The sequence below is a fragment of the Plectrocnemia conspersa genome, unplaced genomic scaffold (assembly GCF_051122295.1).
Source record: "Plectrocnemia conspersa isolate PC_06_02 unplaced genomic scaffold, ASM5112229v1 ptg000006l, whole genome shotgun sequence".
In the NCBI taxonomy this organism is placed as follows: Eukaryota; Metazoa; Arthropoda; class Insecta; order Trichoptera; family Polycentropodidae; genus Plectrocnemia; species Plectrocnemia conspersa.
In genome coordinates this window covers 6597807-6611300 of record NW_028277170.1, presented here as the reverse complement: position 1 = coordinate 6611300, position 13494 = coordinate 6597807, and the positions used below count along the sequence as shown (strand labels likewise).

Sequence of the window (13494 nt, the reverse complement as noted above, 5' to 3'; positions counted from 1 at the left end):
GTCGAGAGAATAACCGTCACACCAGTGCTACTCAAGTGCCGCAAAGTTTTGGCCATAACAAATCTAGGCTTTTTTTTTCAAAGTTTTGGCCATAACAAATGTAATTGTTTTGCATAATCAACTGTTTCGCATACTGGCAACATCGTTATGTTGGGCTTTAGGTTAATTTGTGTGTTCACAAAGTTTGGATGGAATATGCTGTGTTGTCAGCCGCAACGGTCTCTAATATAAAGAATATTTTTGTAAATTTGTACACAATTATTTTGCTTTTATATAACTTATTTATAATTGCACTGTTGTTGCATTGAGTTTACAATATTTGCATTTTGATTTGTATTTGGATTTTGAATTTTGATTTGTATATATGTATTGGGAATTTGTTATTATATTATATATCATACAATACCAAATTATTATTTTAAATCTAACATTAATAGATGCAGGTTTTTGACAGCCAAATCATTTTATAAAAGATTTTATTTGTTTAAATACGTTGACTTTGAGTCTTCTGATCCTTGCTGAATTAAATAATTATATATCTATAGTATTTTTATTATTATTTCTTAGACTCTTTTCCATTCTTTTTCGTCCCGTTCAAAATTTTCAGTTTTGTCCATCACTATATGAAGGTAAAACTAAGGCGTTAATCTATATAAAAAATAGACTAGTTCTACCTTTTACCAATTCTCTATAACGATAAAATACATAAGATTTCAATTAAACAATGAAACTTCAAATTAAAAGTAGAAGAGTCATGTAATATTTATGGTCCTGTTATCCAAGCTCTAATTTACTGGCGAAGAAGCAAGAATAATTTTTTTTTCACTTATTTAGTACATTACACAGTATGTATTATAATAGCACGAGATATAAATCATATATTAATAATATATTCACACGTTACGCGGTAGCGATAACAATAATAGTGCTCTTTAGTTGTACGATTAAGTCAGTAATTAACTATGTACACTTTTACAATGCGAACGATATACTTATAGTCTGCGATATAGTTTATTAATGAAACAAATAATTTATAGTATCTTAAATCAATATCATCTGTAAATAAAAAAAATACGTTAAGTAAATAAATAGTAGTATTTTTTAATTTGACAGTAAATGTAGCTAATGGTCAAATTTTATATATAAGAAAAGCAAATGTAAACTTTCAGATTTTGTTTATATTGACTTTTGAAGTTGGTGATTAGCTGTAGTAAAATACTTTATTATAAAGAGCTGTCGATTGTTCACGCCCCCGGTGTTGCTAGCTGATAAAAGTACGGTTGTCAAACGGTATATCGCGTGACAACATCGCGTACGCTGTGTGTTGGCATATGTACTCTACAATTTGAGCCATGCGCTGACCGTCGAGAAGTCATGTCTCCGCTGAGGAACGCCATCTTGCCCGTGCTGGTCACCCTGTGGATGCTCTCGCAAGCGGACGACCATGCCAATCATATGCCCATGTCGGAGCGGGATAGACTCAAGTCAGTTTTTCGTTTACCCTCAGCGTCCTGTTAGTAGAACTGTCAGAATGTTGGTAGCTAAGGCGACAATATCCACAGACAACGCCTCTAACGTAATATGAAAACCCTACGCCTTTACGTTCGACAGGCAGGGGTTGTCAATATGTTTGTTTTCGCGATCCACTTTTCATCGATCGATCGAAAATTGTATATGAATACTAGTCCTCCATTAATTCATTTGTAATTTTAAAAACTCAAAACATTATTAAAAATACGGATTGATGCAAAATATTTATTTATAAACAGTTCCATTCTCTACCTGATGTTGAAATAAACATAAAAACAATGCCAAACGGACCCAATGAGGGCTTACACATTCTTATTTTTATTTTTTTTAATAGTTATTAATTTATGTTAATTGTCGCCAGTCCATTTGGTCGCTCTTGACCCATTGTCGACCGTGGAAAGCTTTTAATCCTCGGCAGACGCAGCAAAGCAAAGCAGCGCCTTTCAAAATTAAAACTAGGGGCAGAAAATAAAAGATGTTAATGCTTGTTCAGTGGTATTTGCTATTTATTAAGCCTTTACACTCGAACTTGTTTTAGTACAAGGTAGATAGACTACTCGTAAAAAACTGAAAACCAGTAATTTTTATTAAAAATTCATTTTGAATAAAATTATTAATAAATATAGCTCAAAAACGAAAATTCAATAACATTAATACAGTCCATCAAAGATGTGGGCGCTCATCAACACAGTATTGGTGAGAAATATAATAGGGTGATCATGTGAAATTACACGTTCAATTAATTTTTCCTTTTGTAATTTAATTTGTTGAGGAAAATGTAAAATATTATTTTCTTACTTATTTTGTTTATTTATATACATATTTAACTCAACATTTTCTTTCTAACACTAATTATTTGACACTGTTTGCATTTAAACTTATGTTTATACTACCTACGTATTGTTTTATAAAACCCCATATATTCCCAAACTTGACTACGAGTATGACCTATTTTAAAATACACAAATATTGCAGGAACAGGGTATGGCCTATAATACCTACCGAGAATTTTGAGATATTTTAAATAATAAATATAAGCGCGGTGACATCTAAAATATAATTTATGGGTTGTACGTGACAGGTGTGAATATTTAATACTAGTTTAAGATATATTTAAATAAGAAAAATAACATCGCGAATTTCGTATAGTCACCTTACTCTCAAGCCAGCGCTGATTTAGTATTGGTAACGTTCTCATATTGGTGTAAACAAATTCGCAGAAAACTGTATATGTATGCATGCATGCGTACACGCACCTTTATTTCCATCACAATGATGAGCGTTGACTTCATGGATTGACTATACATATACATATTTTGTTGATTAAATTTTTTTTAACTTCTCTTGAGTACCGCTGGTTAACAATCAATGGCACTACATAAATATATAGTATGGTGATCATTTCTTAAAAATTATTTATGACTCAGAATTTCACATATACATAAAATTCAAATATTTCTTATTAAATTATTTACTAGGCAGTTCTAAATTATTAATTTAATTTTTAATAAAAAAAAACTATGAAATTTCTCAATTTGGCATTTTCTAAAGCTAGTAATTTTTAAATTATCTACTAAAATCAAATACATTAACATCAAAAAATACAAATACTATTAAAAATAAAACTAACGAGAAGAATGAAACTGATGCGCTGCTATAAATTTTTTAATGTTCGACTCTACTTTGGTCAGATATATTCCTATTTGCAGCGGGTTTCATCTTTTAGTTAATAGATTTCTGACTGCATTGAACCCACGTTCTACTAAATACGACGAAGAAAATAGTATTTAAATTTTTTTATCTATAGCTCACAATCTAAGAAATAATAATGGTGATCCAACTTTAGTTTCCAAACTTTAAAAAAAAAACAAATCTAATTTTTTTATTAATCAAACATTTGATGTATTTTAGTAGTTATAAAAAATAATATTAATTAAATGGCCACCTCTGGACCTTTTGCTTCAGCCAATCCTTTCGGTGTAATTTTCAATGACTTTGTACATTTCGGCGGTATCTCGGCTATAACTTGGCGGATGTTGGTTTTTAGGTCCTTCAATATTTCGGGTTTGTCAGCGTAGACAGCGATACCCCACAAAAAATCCAACAGTGTTAAATCAAATGATTTTGGTGGCCAGTTGATATCACCAAAATATGAAATAATGTGAACTAAACAATTTTCTTGATATCTTTAATAAATTGTGTTAGTCAGAAAGTTTATCTATATGTGATTTTAAACCAATTACTCCTAAACTTTTTTAAGGTTTTCTGACCCTAAGGGGTGTGACTTTGCAGCCAAGAAGACGCCGTTGGAAACTGGTAAAAATTATTAGTTAATATTAAATATTGCGACAAACTATGATGGGCGAGATCATTATTCTCCGAGCGGTGGTGGAGAAGCTGGCGAAAGGATGATGTCAGCGGAAGATCCTCAGAGGTCTTGTAGTTGTGGCAGCGACAGTGTAGTGGAGGTAAGTTCCCTGCTGCGGTGATAATCTCTGGGAATCCCTCTCTGACCGTGTCTGAGCATATCTGGTCGTGCCTTCGTGTCTGCCCTCTCCTCAATGGAGATCAGCCTTAAGTATTACGGGTTGCAAAGTTAGTTGACGAATCACAACCATACAGCGACCATCCAGCCAATTGTTGCACTTGTTTCTTCAACAAACGAAATATGTATAATCCTATAGAAAGTGATATTTGCTTAATGAACATCTTTCCAAAGTCAAATTGTGCAACGGGAATATATTATTTGTTAGTCTTCCGGTAATATATTGTTTCCCGTGACCGTTTCGCAAGAAAGAAATATTCTTTCAATGCATCAGAAAATAATTTCGTGCTATTTATGTGAAACCCTTTTTTCCTAGACGTAACAAAGGCTTTTGTATGGTCCCATCCTTTACATTCTATTGCCTAATTCATCCTTATTATTACAGATGATCATCCTTGGTTACGATAATTATTGTGCGAGTTTTAAGAATAAGAACCCCCACACTTTAATCATTTTCAAGATAAGAATGACCTCTAAAAAAAATCCAATATTTTCACAACATGTATATTAATATGAATTGAATCATAAAACTACTATTTTTATTTTGCATGCAAAGCACTCATGTACTGTATTTTGCTGTTAATTAATGCCATCTAATACAACCTCCGGTTAGGATGAATTTTTTAAAGTCTTATTAATTAGGTCCATTCCTGTTTATACAGGTGGGTCATAAGTTATTGCACTTTTTAAATCGCTTCTAAGCGAGAACCAACTTCAACATATATATAGATAGCCAACATCAGAGCACTTTGTGTCATAGTGCTTCAAAACCTAGGTGCCAGATTCGAGGAAAGCCAGTGGCGGGATGGTGAACATTTAGACGATATTATTTTTAAGACATGATTTTCCCAAATGTGTTATTTCATTGAAATAAACATTCATTATTATATAACCTAAAGTTTTTTTTTTAGAATTTTTAAAAGTGCAAAACTTAATTTATCCTCTCTGTGCAACATACTGCCATAATACATGTTTGTATGCTATGAGTATATATTATTGAACGTATAATAAGATAACGGATAAAAATGATCTATGATCTATTAAATTAATTATTTATAAACAAATTAATATAACACATTTCTTTTTTAAATTCTTCATATGAGTGTGATAACCAAGATAAATGATTCACCACCATCGAATGAGGAAAAAGTATGCATATTTGTCCTATGGAACTATAAACCATAAAAAAGAATGTGTTTCAAATTAAGATTAACTTTAACTAAGAGAGCGTTGATTGAAAGTAAATAAAGCTGGAAAATAACATATCAAAGATAAATGAAATCTCATATTCAATCAATGTGTCACAGCAATATCAGTAAAAGGAAACCATTAATGTAATGTACACCTGCTGCCTGAAACAATTGGCAATCGGAGACCTCTATTATGACACTTGATAAATATAAATTAATATCAAAAAATGTGAGCAACGTCCATAGAAGCATTACATTTCTGTCACATAAATGCATCTTTAGTATTCTATTTAGTTTATCCGATTAAATATTTTTGTGGTCACTGTCGCCTTTGTTATTAGAGGTTTTACTAGTAGCTTCTTCAAGAGTTTACCTCAGCCTGTTTTTTACGTAACTTTTAATATTCATCCAATTTTTATATCATTTTTAGAGAGGAAGCTCGTGATATGTTTTACCATGCATATCACGCGTACATGGAGAACGCCTATCCCGCTGACGAGTTGATGCCGTTGAGTTGCAAAGGAAGATACCGCGGCGTCACTCCAACCAGAGGTGATATGGACGATATCCTTGGAAAGTAAGTGAATGTTCATCTTAATAATAATGCGTTTTTTGATAATGCCATATAATGATTATATTTTTATTGCAGTTTCTCGCTGACTCTAGTCGATAGTTTAGATACTTTAGTTATATTGGGCGATTTTTCAGAATTTGAAGATGCAATTAAATTAATCATTAAAGATGTTTCGTTTGACACTGATTTGATAGTGTCGGTTTTCGAGACTAATATTAGGATGCTAGGGTAAGTTTTGAACATTTTTTTCTAATACTCGAGGGTGAGTCAAATGAATTTTAACGTTAATAACGATACTGCCAAGTTATGGTACGATGCCATAATGCTTACGACATATCATTTGATTCACTCGGTTATAAAAAAATATTCTTAACAAAGTATAATTCCATTTATAGCGGATTGTTATCAGCTCATGTTCTCGCATCTGAACTGCAAGCTGGTGGAGATTTTCTCAGTTGGTACAGAGGCGAACTGCTGACGTTAGCCCACGATCTAGGTAGAAGACTGCTTCCCGCATTTAACACCTCAACTGGTATACCACACTCCAGGGTAAGAATTGATCTATTTGATATACATATATTTCACTGCTGAAGCATTTTATATGACTATATTTTTATAAACACAATAGGTAAATTTGAAATACGGACTTCAAGGACTACAAAACTCAAGAGAGACATGCACAGCTTGCGCTGGAACTATGATCTTAGAAATGGCAGCCCTGTCGCGTCTTACCGGCGAATCCATATTTGAAGAGAAAGCCCACAAAGCTATGGACAGGCTTTGGAAGATAAGACACCGGAGCTCTGACTTGATGGGCACTGTTTTAAACGTACATTCGGGCGATTGGATCAGGAAAGATTCTGGTGTCGGCGCCGGAATCGACTCCTATTATGAGTATTTGCTGAAAGCTTACATATTACTCGGTGACGAGACTTATCTGGCTCGCTTCTATCGTCATTACAATGCTGTGATGAAATATATCAATCGGGGACCAATGATGTTCGACGTTCATATGCACAGGTTTGTTTTATTGTTTTAATTACACATATACTTCTTAATCGTTCGTAGATGACACATTTTCTTATTAGCACCACGATAACCTTCAATATGTTTTCACTGCATAGTTGCAGACTTAATTAAATCGATCATCTTTCGACATTTCCGACTATAACTGATCATTTAATATCTCTCTTTTAATAAAAAAACTGGAATATACTCTTCAGCCATTTTTCGACAGTTTCCTCGATCTGAAACTCTTCAATGATTATTATCCAATACCAAAACTCGAATGCATTGAATCATTATCTCAAATATAAATTAGTCATCCTTTTTAAATAGAATAAACCTGTTTTTATTTGGACTGACCATCAAAGATTATAAATATGTACATGTGACAACTTTGACTCATTTTATTGCTGTTTTGATATTTTTTCTTTGATTCACATTTTAAAAAATGAAGAAATATATTAATGCCTAAACTCCATAATGTAATATGGATAACAGCGAATGAAGAAGTACATTTAATTTTAATATTACATGTTTACAAATTCATATCATTTGAAAGATTGTAATATTTTTTTATTTGCCTTCAGGCCTGACATGCAATCGAGGCATTTCATGGACGCTCTCCTTGCGTTTTGGCCAGGTCTTCAAGTGTTGCTCGGAGATGTAAAGCCGGCAGTAGAGACGCATGAGATGCTGTACCAGGTCATGCTGAGGCACACTTTTATCCCGGAGGCTTTCACAGCAGACTTTCAGGTAATATTGTAATAAAATTTGCAGGCGCTTAAAATGATTTCGAGCTATCGTTATTATTTTACAATTTGTGCTTATCAGCAGATATTACGTTCTTATTATATTTATTATTGTTATTGTACAGCTTTTTTATCAGCTGCGACAATTCGACATAAAATGTTATCGCGAAGAAAACTGTTGTTTATTTTATGTCAATATAATTTGTGGCAAATTATGTACAAATGTGTAAAAGATAATATTGTTGCAATTAACTGTTAATGGAAATAAACCGTTAACCTTTTGCTTGCCGAGCCTTTATGGATTTCTATCTAATTATCGATGTATTACATAATATGTTTGGAAAAACGTTATTTTTTGCTGAAAAAATACTAAAAATGCATCATACTTCAATATTGACGTTGGATCTGGCAGTTTTCGCCAAAGTATAAAAAACCAATATATCGGATTTCGGTAATCAAAGGGTTAATCAATCAGGCAAAAAAATTATATTTAAAATTTAGTAATGCATAAAATCATAAGATTCGATTAATCAAATTAAATTTTATATTAATCTGTAATATTTTAGATCATATTACTAAGTTAATTCATATAGTCGACTAATAAAAGTTTTCATTTAAAATACCAATATCGTTCATTTTTTGCGATGATTTTTCAATAACGAGGAATATGTAATTTCGCTATGAATATTATTTTTTTGATTAAATAAGTGTATATGTTTAAAAATGATAATTTATTGGATTGAAGTAAAATTTCAGATACTAATTTGTTTAATTTTACAATAGTAGTTGTGAATTAAGACATCAGATAGTGTATTTTTTGATTCAGTGAATTCTTGCGGTATTTTTTACACTTTCTCAATTGCATCCAGTTGTAAATGTATTAAACGTGTAGTTTGTTGATATTCTTTTAAAATGTGTATCGTTCGCCTTTCATCGACAAAAAAATGATGTTTTTTTTCTATTATTTATTTTCAATATTAACCGCAGGTATACAACATTTTTTGAAATAAAATAAAACAATTTTCTGGTTAGCAGTACTTTCTACAAAAAACTTTATTGATATCTGTAAGGGCTCTACTGTATTATGACCTTATTTGTATTCTTACATAAAATCGGATTTGTAAATATTTTGCTGACACTGTTTTGTACACCTCGAATTGTATATTTGTTGAAAAATCCATGGAAAATAGAACTTAAATATTATCCTATTTCTTATCCATAGAAAATATAATTTATTTATAATAATGCACACATTAATATATTATAATAATATTGATAATTTCATGATAAATTTCAATATTACTATATCAATGTGCGCAATAATCACCGAACCTTTAAATGATTATAATCCGCTCGAAAATATTGTTGTATTTTATAAAAACAGACTCATGGGAATATTTTTTTATGTTTTTATATAAGGCAATATGTTATTACTAGGCCCATTGTTACGCACTGCGCTCATAATTTTACACTTTCACTTGTAACATTGCATTTTTGTAGTGTAATTCACAATATTTTTATAGTGTAATTCACATTAATATTTTATAATAATATTAAAATTTCATTATAAATTTCAATATTATTATATTAATGTGCGCAATAATCACCGAACCTCTAAATATTTATAAACCGCTCGAAAATATTGTTGTGTTTTATAAAAACAGACTGTTTAAAATTGGTGTGTGAGAATAAAATTGTTATATTTTTGAATTATTTTATGCTTTTCACATATAGGTAAACACTTATGAACATTTTTTTTATATATATTTAATTATTAATGCCATATTTATTAACTTTTGTGTTCATGGATCCAGGTGTTTCTTATATTAATTAGATATTTATACGTATTAACATTTTAATATTGAATAAAAAAATAAATAAAACAATGAAACTTCAGTTTTAGGAATAACAATGACTATAATTAATATTAGATTTATATGTCCAATAGTAATAGTCGAAAATGTATGAAACTCAATTACCGACATTGATTCTCATCTGATGAATATTTTTACTTTCCTAAAACACCCAAAGATCACTAATAAATTAACAATTATTAAAAATAACTTAGTTAAATAATAAATGGTGAATTACACCAGAAAAAATGCAATGTTACGAGCGCAAAGTGTAAAATTATGAGCACATAGTGCATACCAATGGGCCTAGTAATAACATATTGCCTTATATAAAAATAAAAAAAATATTCCCATGCGTCTGTTTTTATAAAATATTACAATCTTTTCGAGCAAATTATAAATATTTAGTGGATCGGTGATTATTGCGCACATTGATATAATAATATTGAAATTTATCATGAAATTATCAATATTATTATAATATATTAATGTGCGCAATTAATAAAAAAAATAATTCCAAGCGTCTGTTTTTATAAAATACAACAATATTATCAAGCCGTTTATAAAATATTTTTCTAAATTGGTTTATGTATTATGAATACATTATATTTTTCATGGGTAACATATATTGTTGAAAAAAATGGTTAATTTATATAAGTATTACCTTTTTGATTTTCAATATTACCGGTTTATATATTCTTTTCTATTAAATAACATGTATTTAATATCTCAGCCGGGATTTTTACTACATATAAGTATTTTAAATTAAACTGGCATGCAATCCTTCAATGATATAAGATTTTTTAGAAATAATAACATTATTTTTAAATCTAAAAATCTCAGATTTTCAAAAATATTACAGAAAATTTCATTATAGGAAAATATTGTTGCTGCAAATTGTGAATACAATTAAGTTTTCAATTTCATGATTTTAAAATTTAGTTACTTTGAGTATTTTGCGCTCACAAAGTAATTAGATATTTTTATGTGATCATCAATTGCATTGTGCATATTTCGCAGAATTTTGGTGTATCTGGATTAGATTTAATTCATGTAAATGAAACCTAGGTGCACTGGGGTCAACATCCACTGCGTCCCGAGTTCTTGGAGTCAACTTATTTCCTGCATCGAGCTACCGGCGATGACTATTACCTATGGGTGGCCCGTGCCTCTCTCAAATCGCTTCAGAAGTTCGCTCGAGTACCGTGTGGGTACGCCGCTGTGAACGACGTCAGGACTAGGCTCCACGAGGACCGAATGGACTCTTACGTTCTTGCCGAGACCTTCAAATACCTCTACATGATTTTCTCCGACGATGCCAGTTTACCGGTGAACCTCGAGAATTATGTACTGACCACAGAAGCGCATTTTTTACCATTATCGTTGGCCGATACTAGCAATAACGCTTCTGACTTTAGCGAATTTGAGGACGAGATCTTTCAATATTCAAGGTAATCCTTATAACGTGATATTACTGAATAAGTTTTTATGCTATTGAATGTTTTGTAAGTAAAGTTATGCTTTTAGAACTTGTTCCAATTCTGAGAACATCATGTTAGAATCGATACGGCGACCTCTGAAGAGCATGGTGATGATGGAATGCGCCAACAGCAATCCTCTGGAACGATTGAGTGCCAAGCACTTTAATCCGTGGGATCCCCAACATAGGAATTCTTTGGCTGATATGGGGATATCTTTTTTTAAGTTATCCGATGGACGTATTCAGCTACTTCACACTTTATCTATGGTGTGTATTCTCAACTTAATTTCTCCATCATTATTCTACAAATTAAAATTTTCTTTTATGTTTTATAGGCAAAGTCCTCCAAGGACGCCAAAAATGGTTTGATGTTCATGAAAGAAATGGATGAATTATCCGTGCAGAATGTTGTAGAGAACGATCTATCGGTGGAGTTGTGTGCCGCCGTCTTAGGATCGGTGCAAGATGGAAAAGTTTTAGTCGCATTCCCTGCTCGGTTCGGACCAGAACTCAAAGGCGACAACCACATAACAGCTAACATAATTTTTGCTAAGCCTTCGAAAGTGTGCCAACCTCTTCAAGATGTCAATGTATACAAAGACAAAATTGTGGTAGCCGAGAGAGGAGAGTGCATATTTGTTGAAAAAGTAAGAAGGCTGCAAAAAGCTGGTGCCGTCGGCGTGATCATAATGGATAACGTACCAGGATCGACTCATACTACTACTCCGCTATTCGCAATGTTCGACGACGGCATCAAAGATGTGAGCATACCGGCTGTGTTTGTATTCTCTGATTCTGCAGATGTCTTAAAAAGTGAAATAGATAACAATCCCGACATTGTGGTGACAATCGGCGAAATGAAGTCCATCGGTAATGAGAAAAAAACAGACACCAACGAAGAGCAAACTCTGCATCAGTTGTTGAATATGTTCTCCGATGCTGAATTTGAATACAGCTTGCTAAAGAGGCTGACGCCAGAGTCTTTGGAGCGTACAAAGATATCTAAAATCGTGAAGGCCGATGAAAAGTTAATGAGTGACAATGATAACAGTGAAAGTAGAGACTTTATCATAATCAACGATAGCGATGACCCTGGTAGAACTTTTAAGATTGTCATCAATAAAATAATCAAATCGGACAGTATTGTTAATAGTATAATCAACAGCATCGACTTATCGACGAAAGATATAGATTCAGTCAAAAAGAGCGATTCAAAATTAATCGAAACAGATGATAAAACCAAAGAAGCTGAAGAAATTTCATTGGCGAAAAAAGATGACGATTTGGTTTCAAAGGTTTTCAAAGTGAAAAACAAAATATCGGAGCTCGGCGAAGACATTGTGAAGACTGGCGAATTAATACATGGTATACCTGATGCGAATTTTAAATTGTTGCCCGAGTTGGATAAGAGCTTGGGGAAGTTGAACGGATTAATGGATAAATTAAAGCTATTAAAGAATAAGGTAGACTCGGCGAGAGGCGCTGTTAAAGATTTGTTCTATAAAAAAGATGAAAATTAAGTAATGAGTGTATATATGTAAAATACAAAGAACTTTATGTTTATAAATACATTTTTGTTATTAAATTTTATTTAAATATATTAATTGGCGAAACCTACTACTTTTATATCTAGCTGCAATTATAGAAAATCATAACTGTTTAGCACTACTGCAATATTATTTATTTTTAAAATAAAATTTTAAATCATTGATTATAAATTTAAAAAATATTTTTTCTAAAGAACATATTTTTGTTATTTATAATCAAAAAATAAAAAAGAACTCATCGACATTATACATATATATTATTTATGATAATAAAAATGTTTAATATAGTAGTAGTGTTAAATTGTATAATATATGATATTCCATAATTGAGATTTCTGGTATATGATTATATGGTATAACAAAGTTTATTATAAGAGATTTAATTTTGATAGTAGATCCGATTTTTGTTATGTATTTTTCTTTTGTCAAGACTGCCTATATATCAGTAGCAGGAAAACAGTATTAGATAAAATTATATTAGACCATTTCCTAGTAAAAATGTGATATTCACTTATACACTTTAAAAGAACTTGTGTTAAATATGAATATGTTTATATATATACATCAGTGCCGGTCGACGAAATACTTTCCGTCTCGATCGCTCGCGTGTTAGTAACTAGAGTGAAAGAGATGTAGAGGCATGCACTGCATGCTTCTATCTCTCATTCACTCTAGTTACTTAACACGCGAGCGATCGAGAGGGAAATTATTTCACCGACCGGCACTGATACATATATATATATATATATAATATATATATGGTAATTTTTACCGATATACTTTATTCCATCATTTTTGATACAATGCATATTTTCTAAAATTATAATTTGATGAATATTATATTATATATAATGTAAATATATAAGTATTGAATTATCGCACAAATGTATTTATTATAAAATATATAAGTAAACTTTGTACCTTAACTTATTATTGAATAATTGCTTGCATTTTTTTAAACAGATGTTGAGATACTCTAGAAAACATGTATTAAGATTGTTGAAATATAACAATTGAAGGG

General features: G+C 31.2%; 1 protein-coding gene across 1 annotated transcript; it reads left to right on the top strand.

Moving 5' to 3' along the window:
• The first annotated feature begins 1292 nt into the window (after nucleotides 1–1292).
• On the top strand, nucleotides 1293–12623 carry Edem2 (ER degradation enhancer, mannosidase alpha-like 2). Its single transcript, XM_088188511.1, has 9 exons — nucleotides 1293–1484; nucleotides 5696–5842; nucleotides 5915–6067; nucleotides 6235–6388; nucleotides 6468–6859; nucleotides 7432–7597; nucleotides 10515–10897; nucleotides 10974–11193; nucleotides 11262–12623. Exons 1-9 carry the CDS (start codon nucleotides 1375–1377, stop codon nucleotides 12444–12446), a joined length of 2910 nt encoding a protein of 969 aa, XP_088044637.1. The 5' UTR covers nucleotides 1293–1374; the 3' UTR covers nucleotides 12447–12623.
• The last annotated feature ends 871 nt before the right edge of the window (nucleotides 12624–13494 follow it).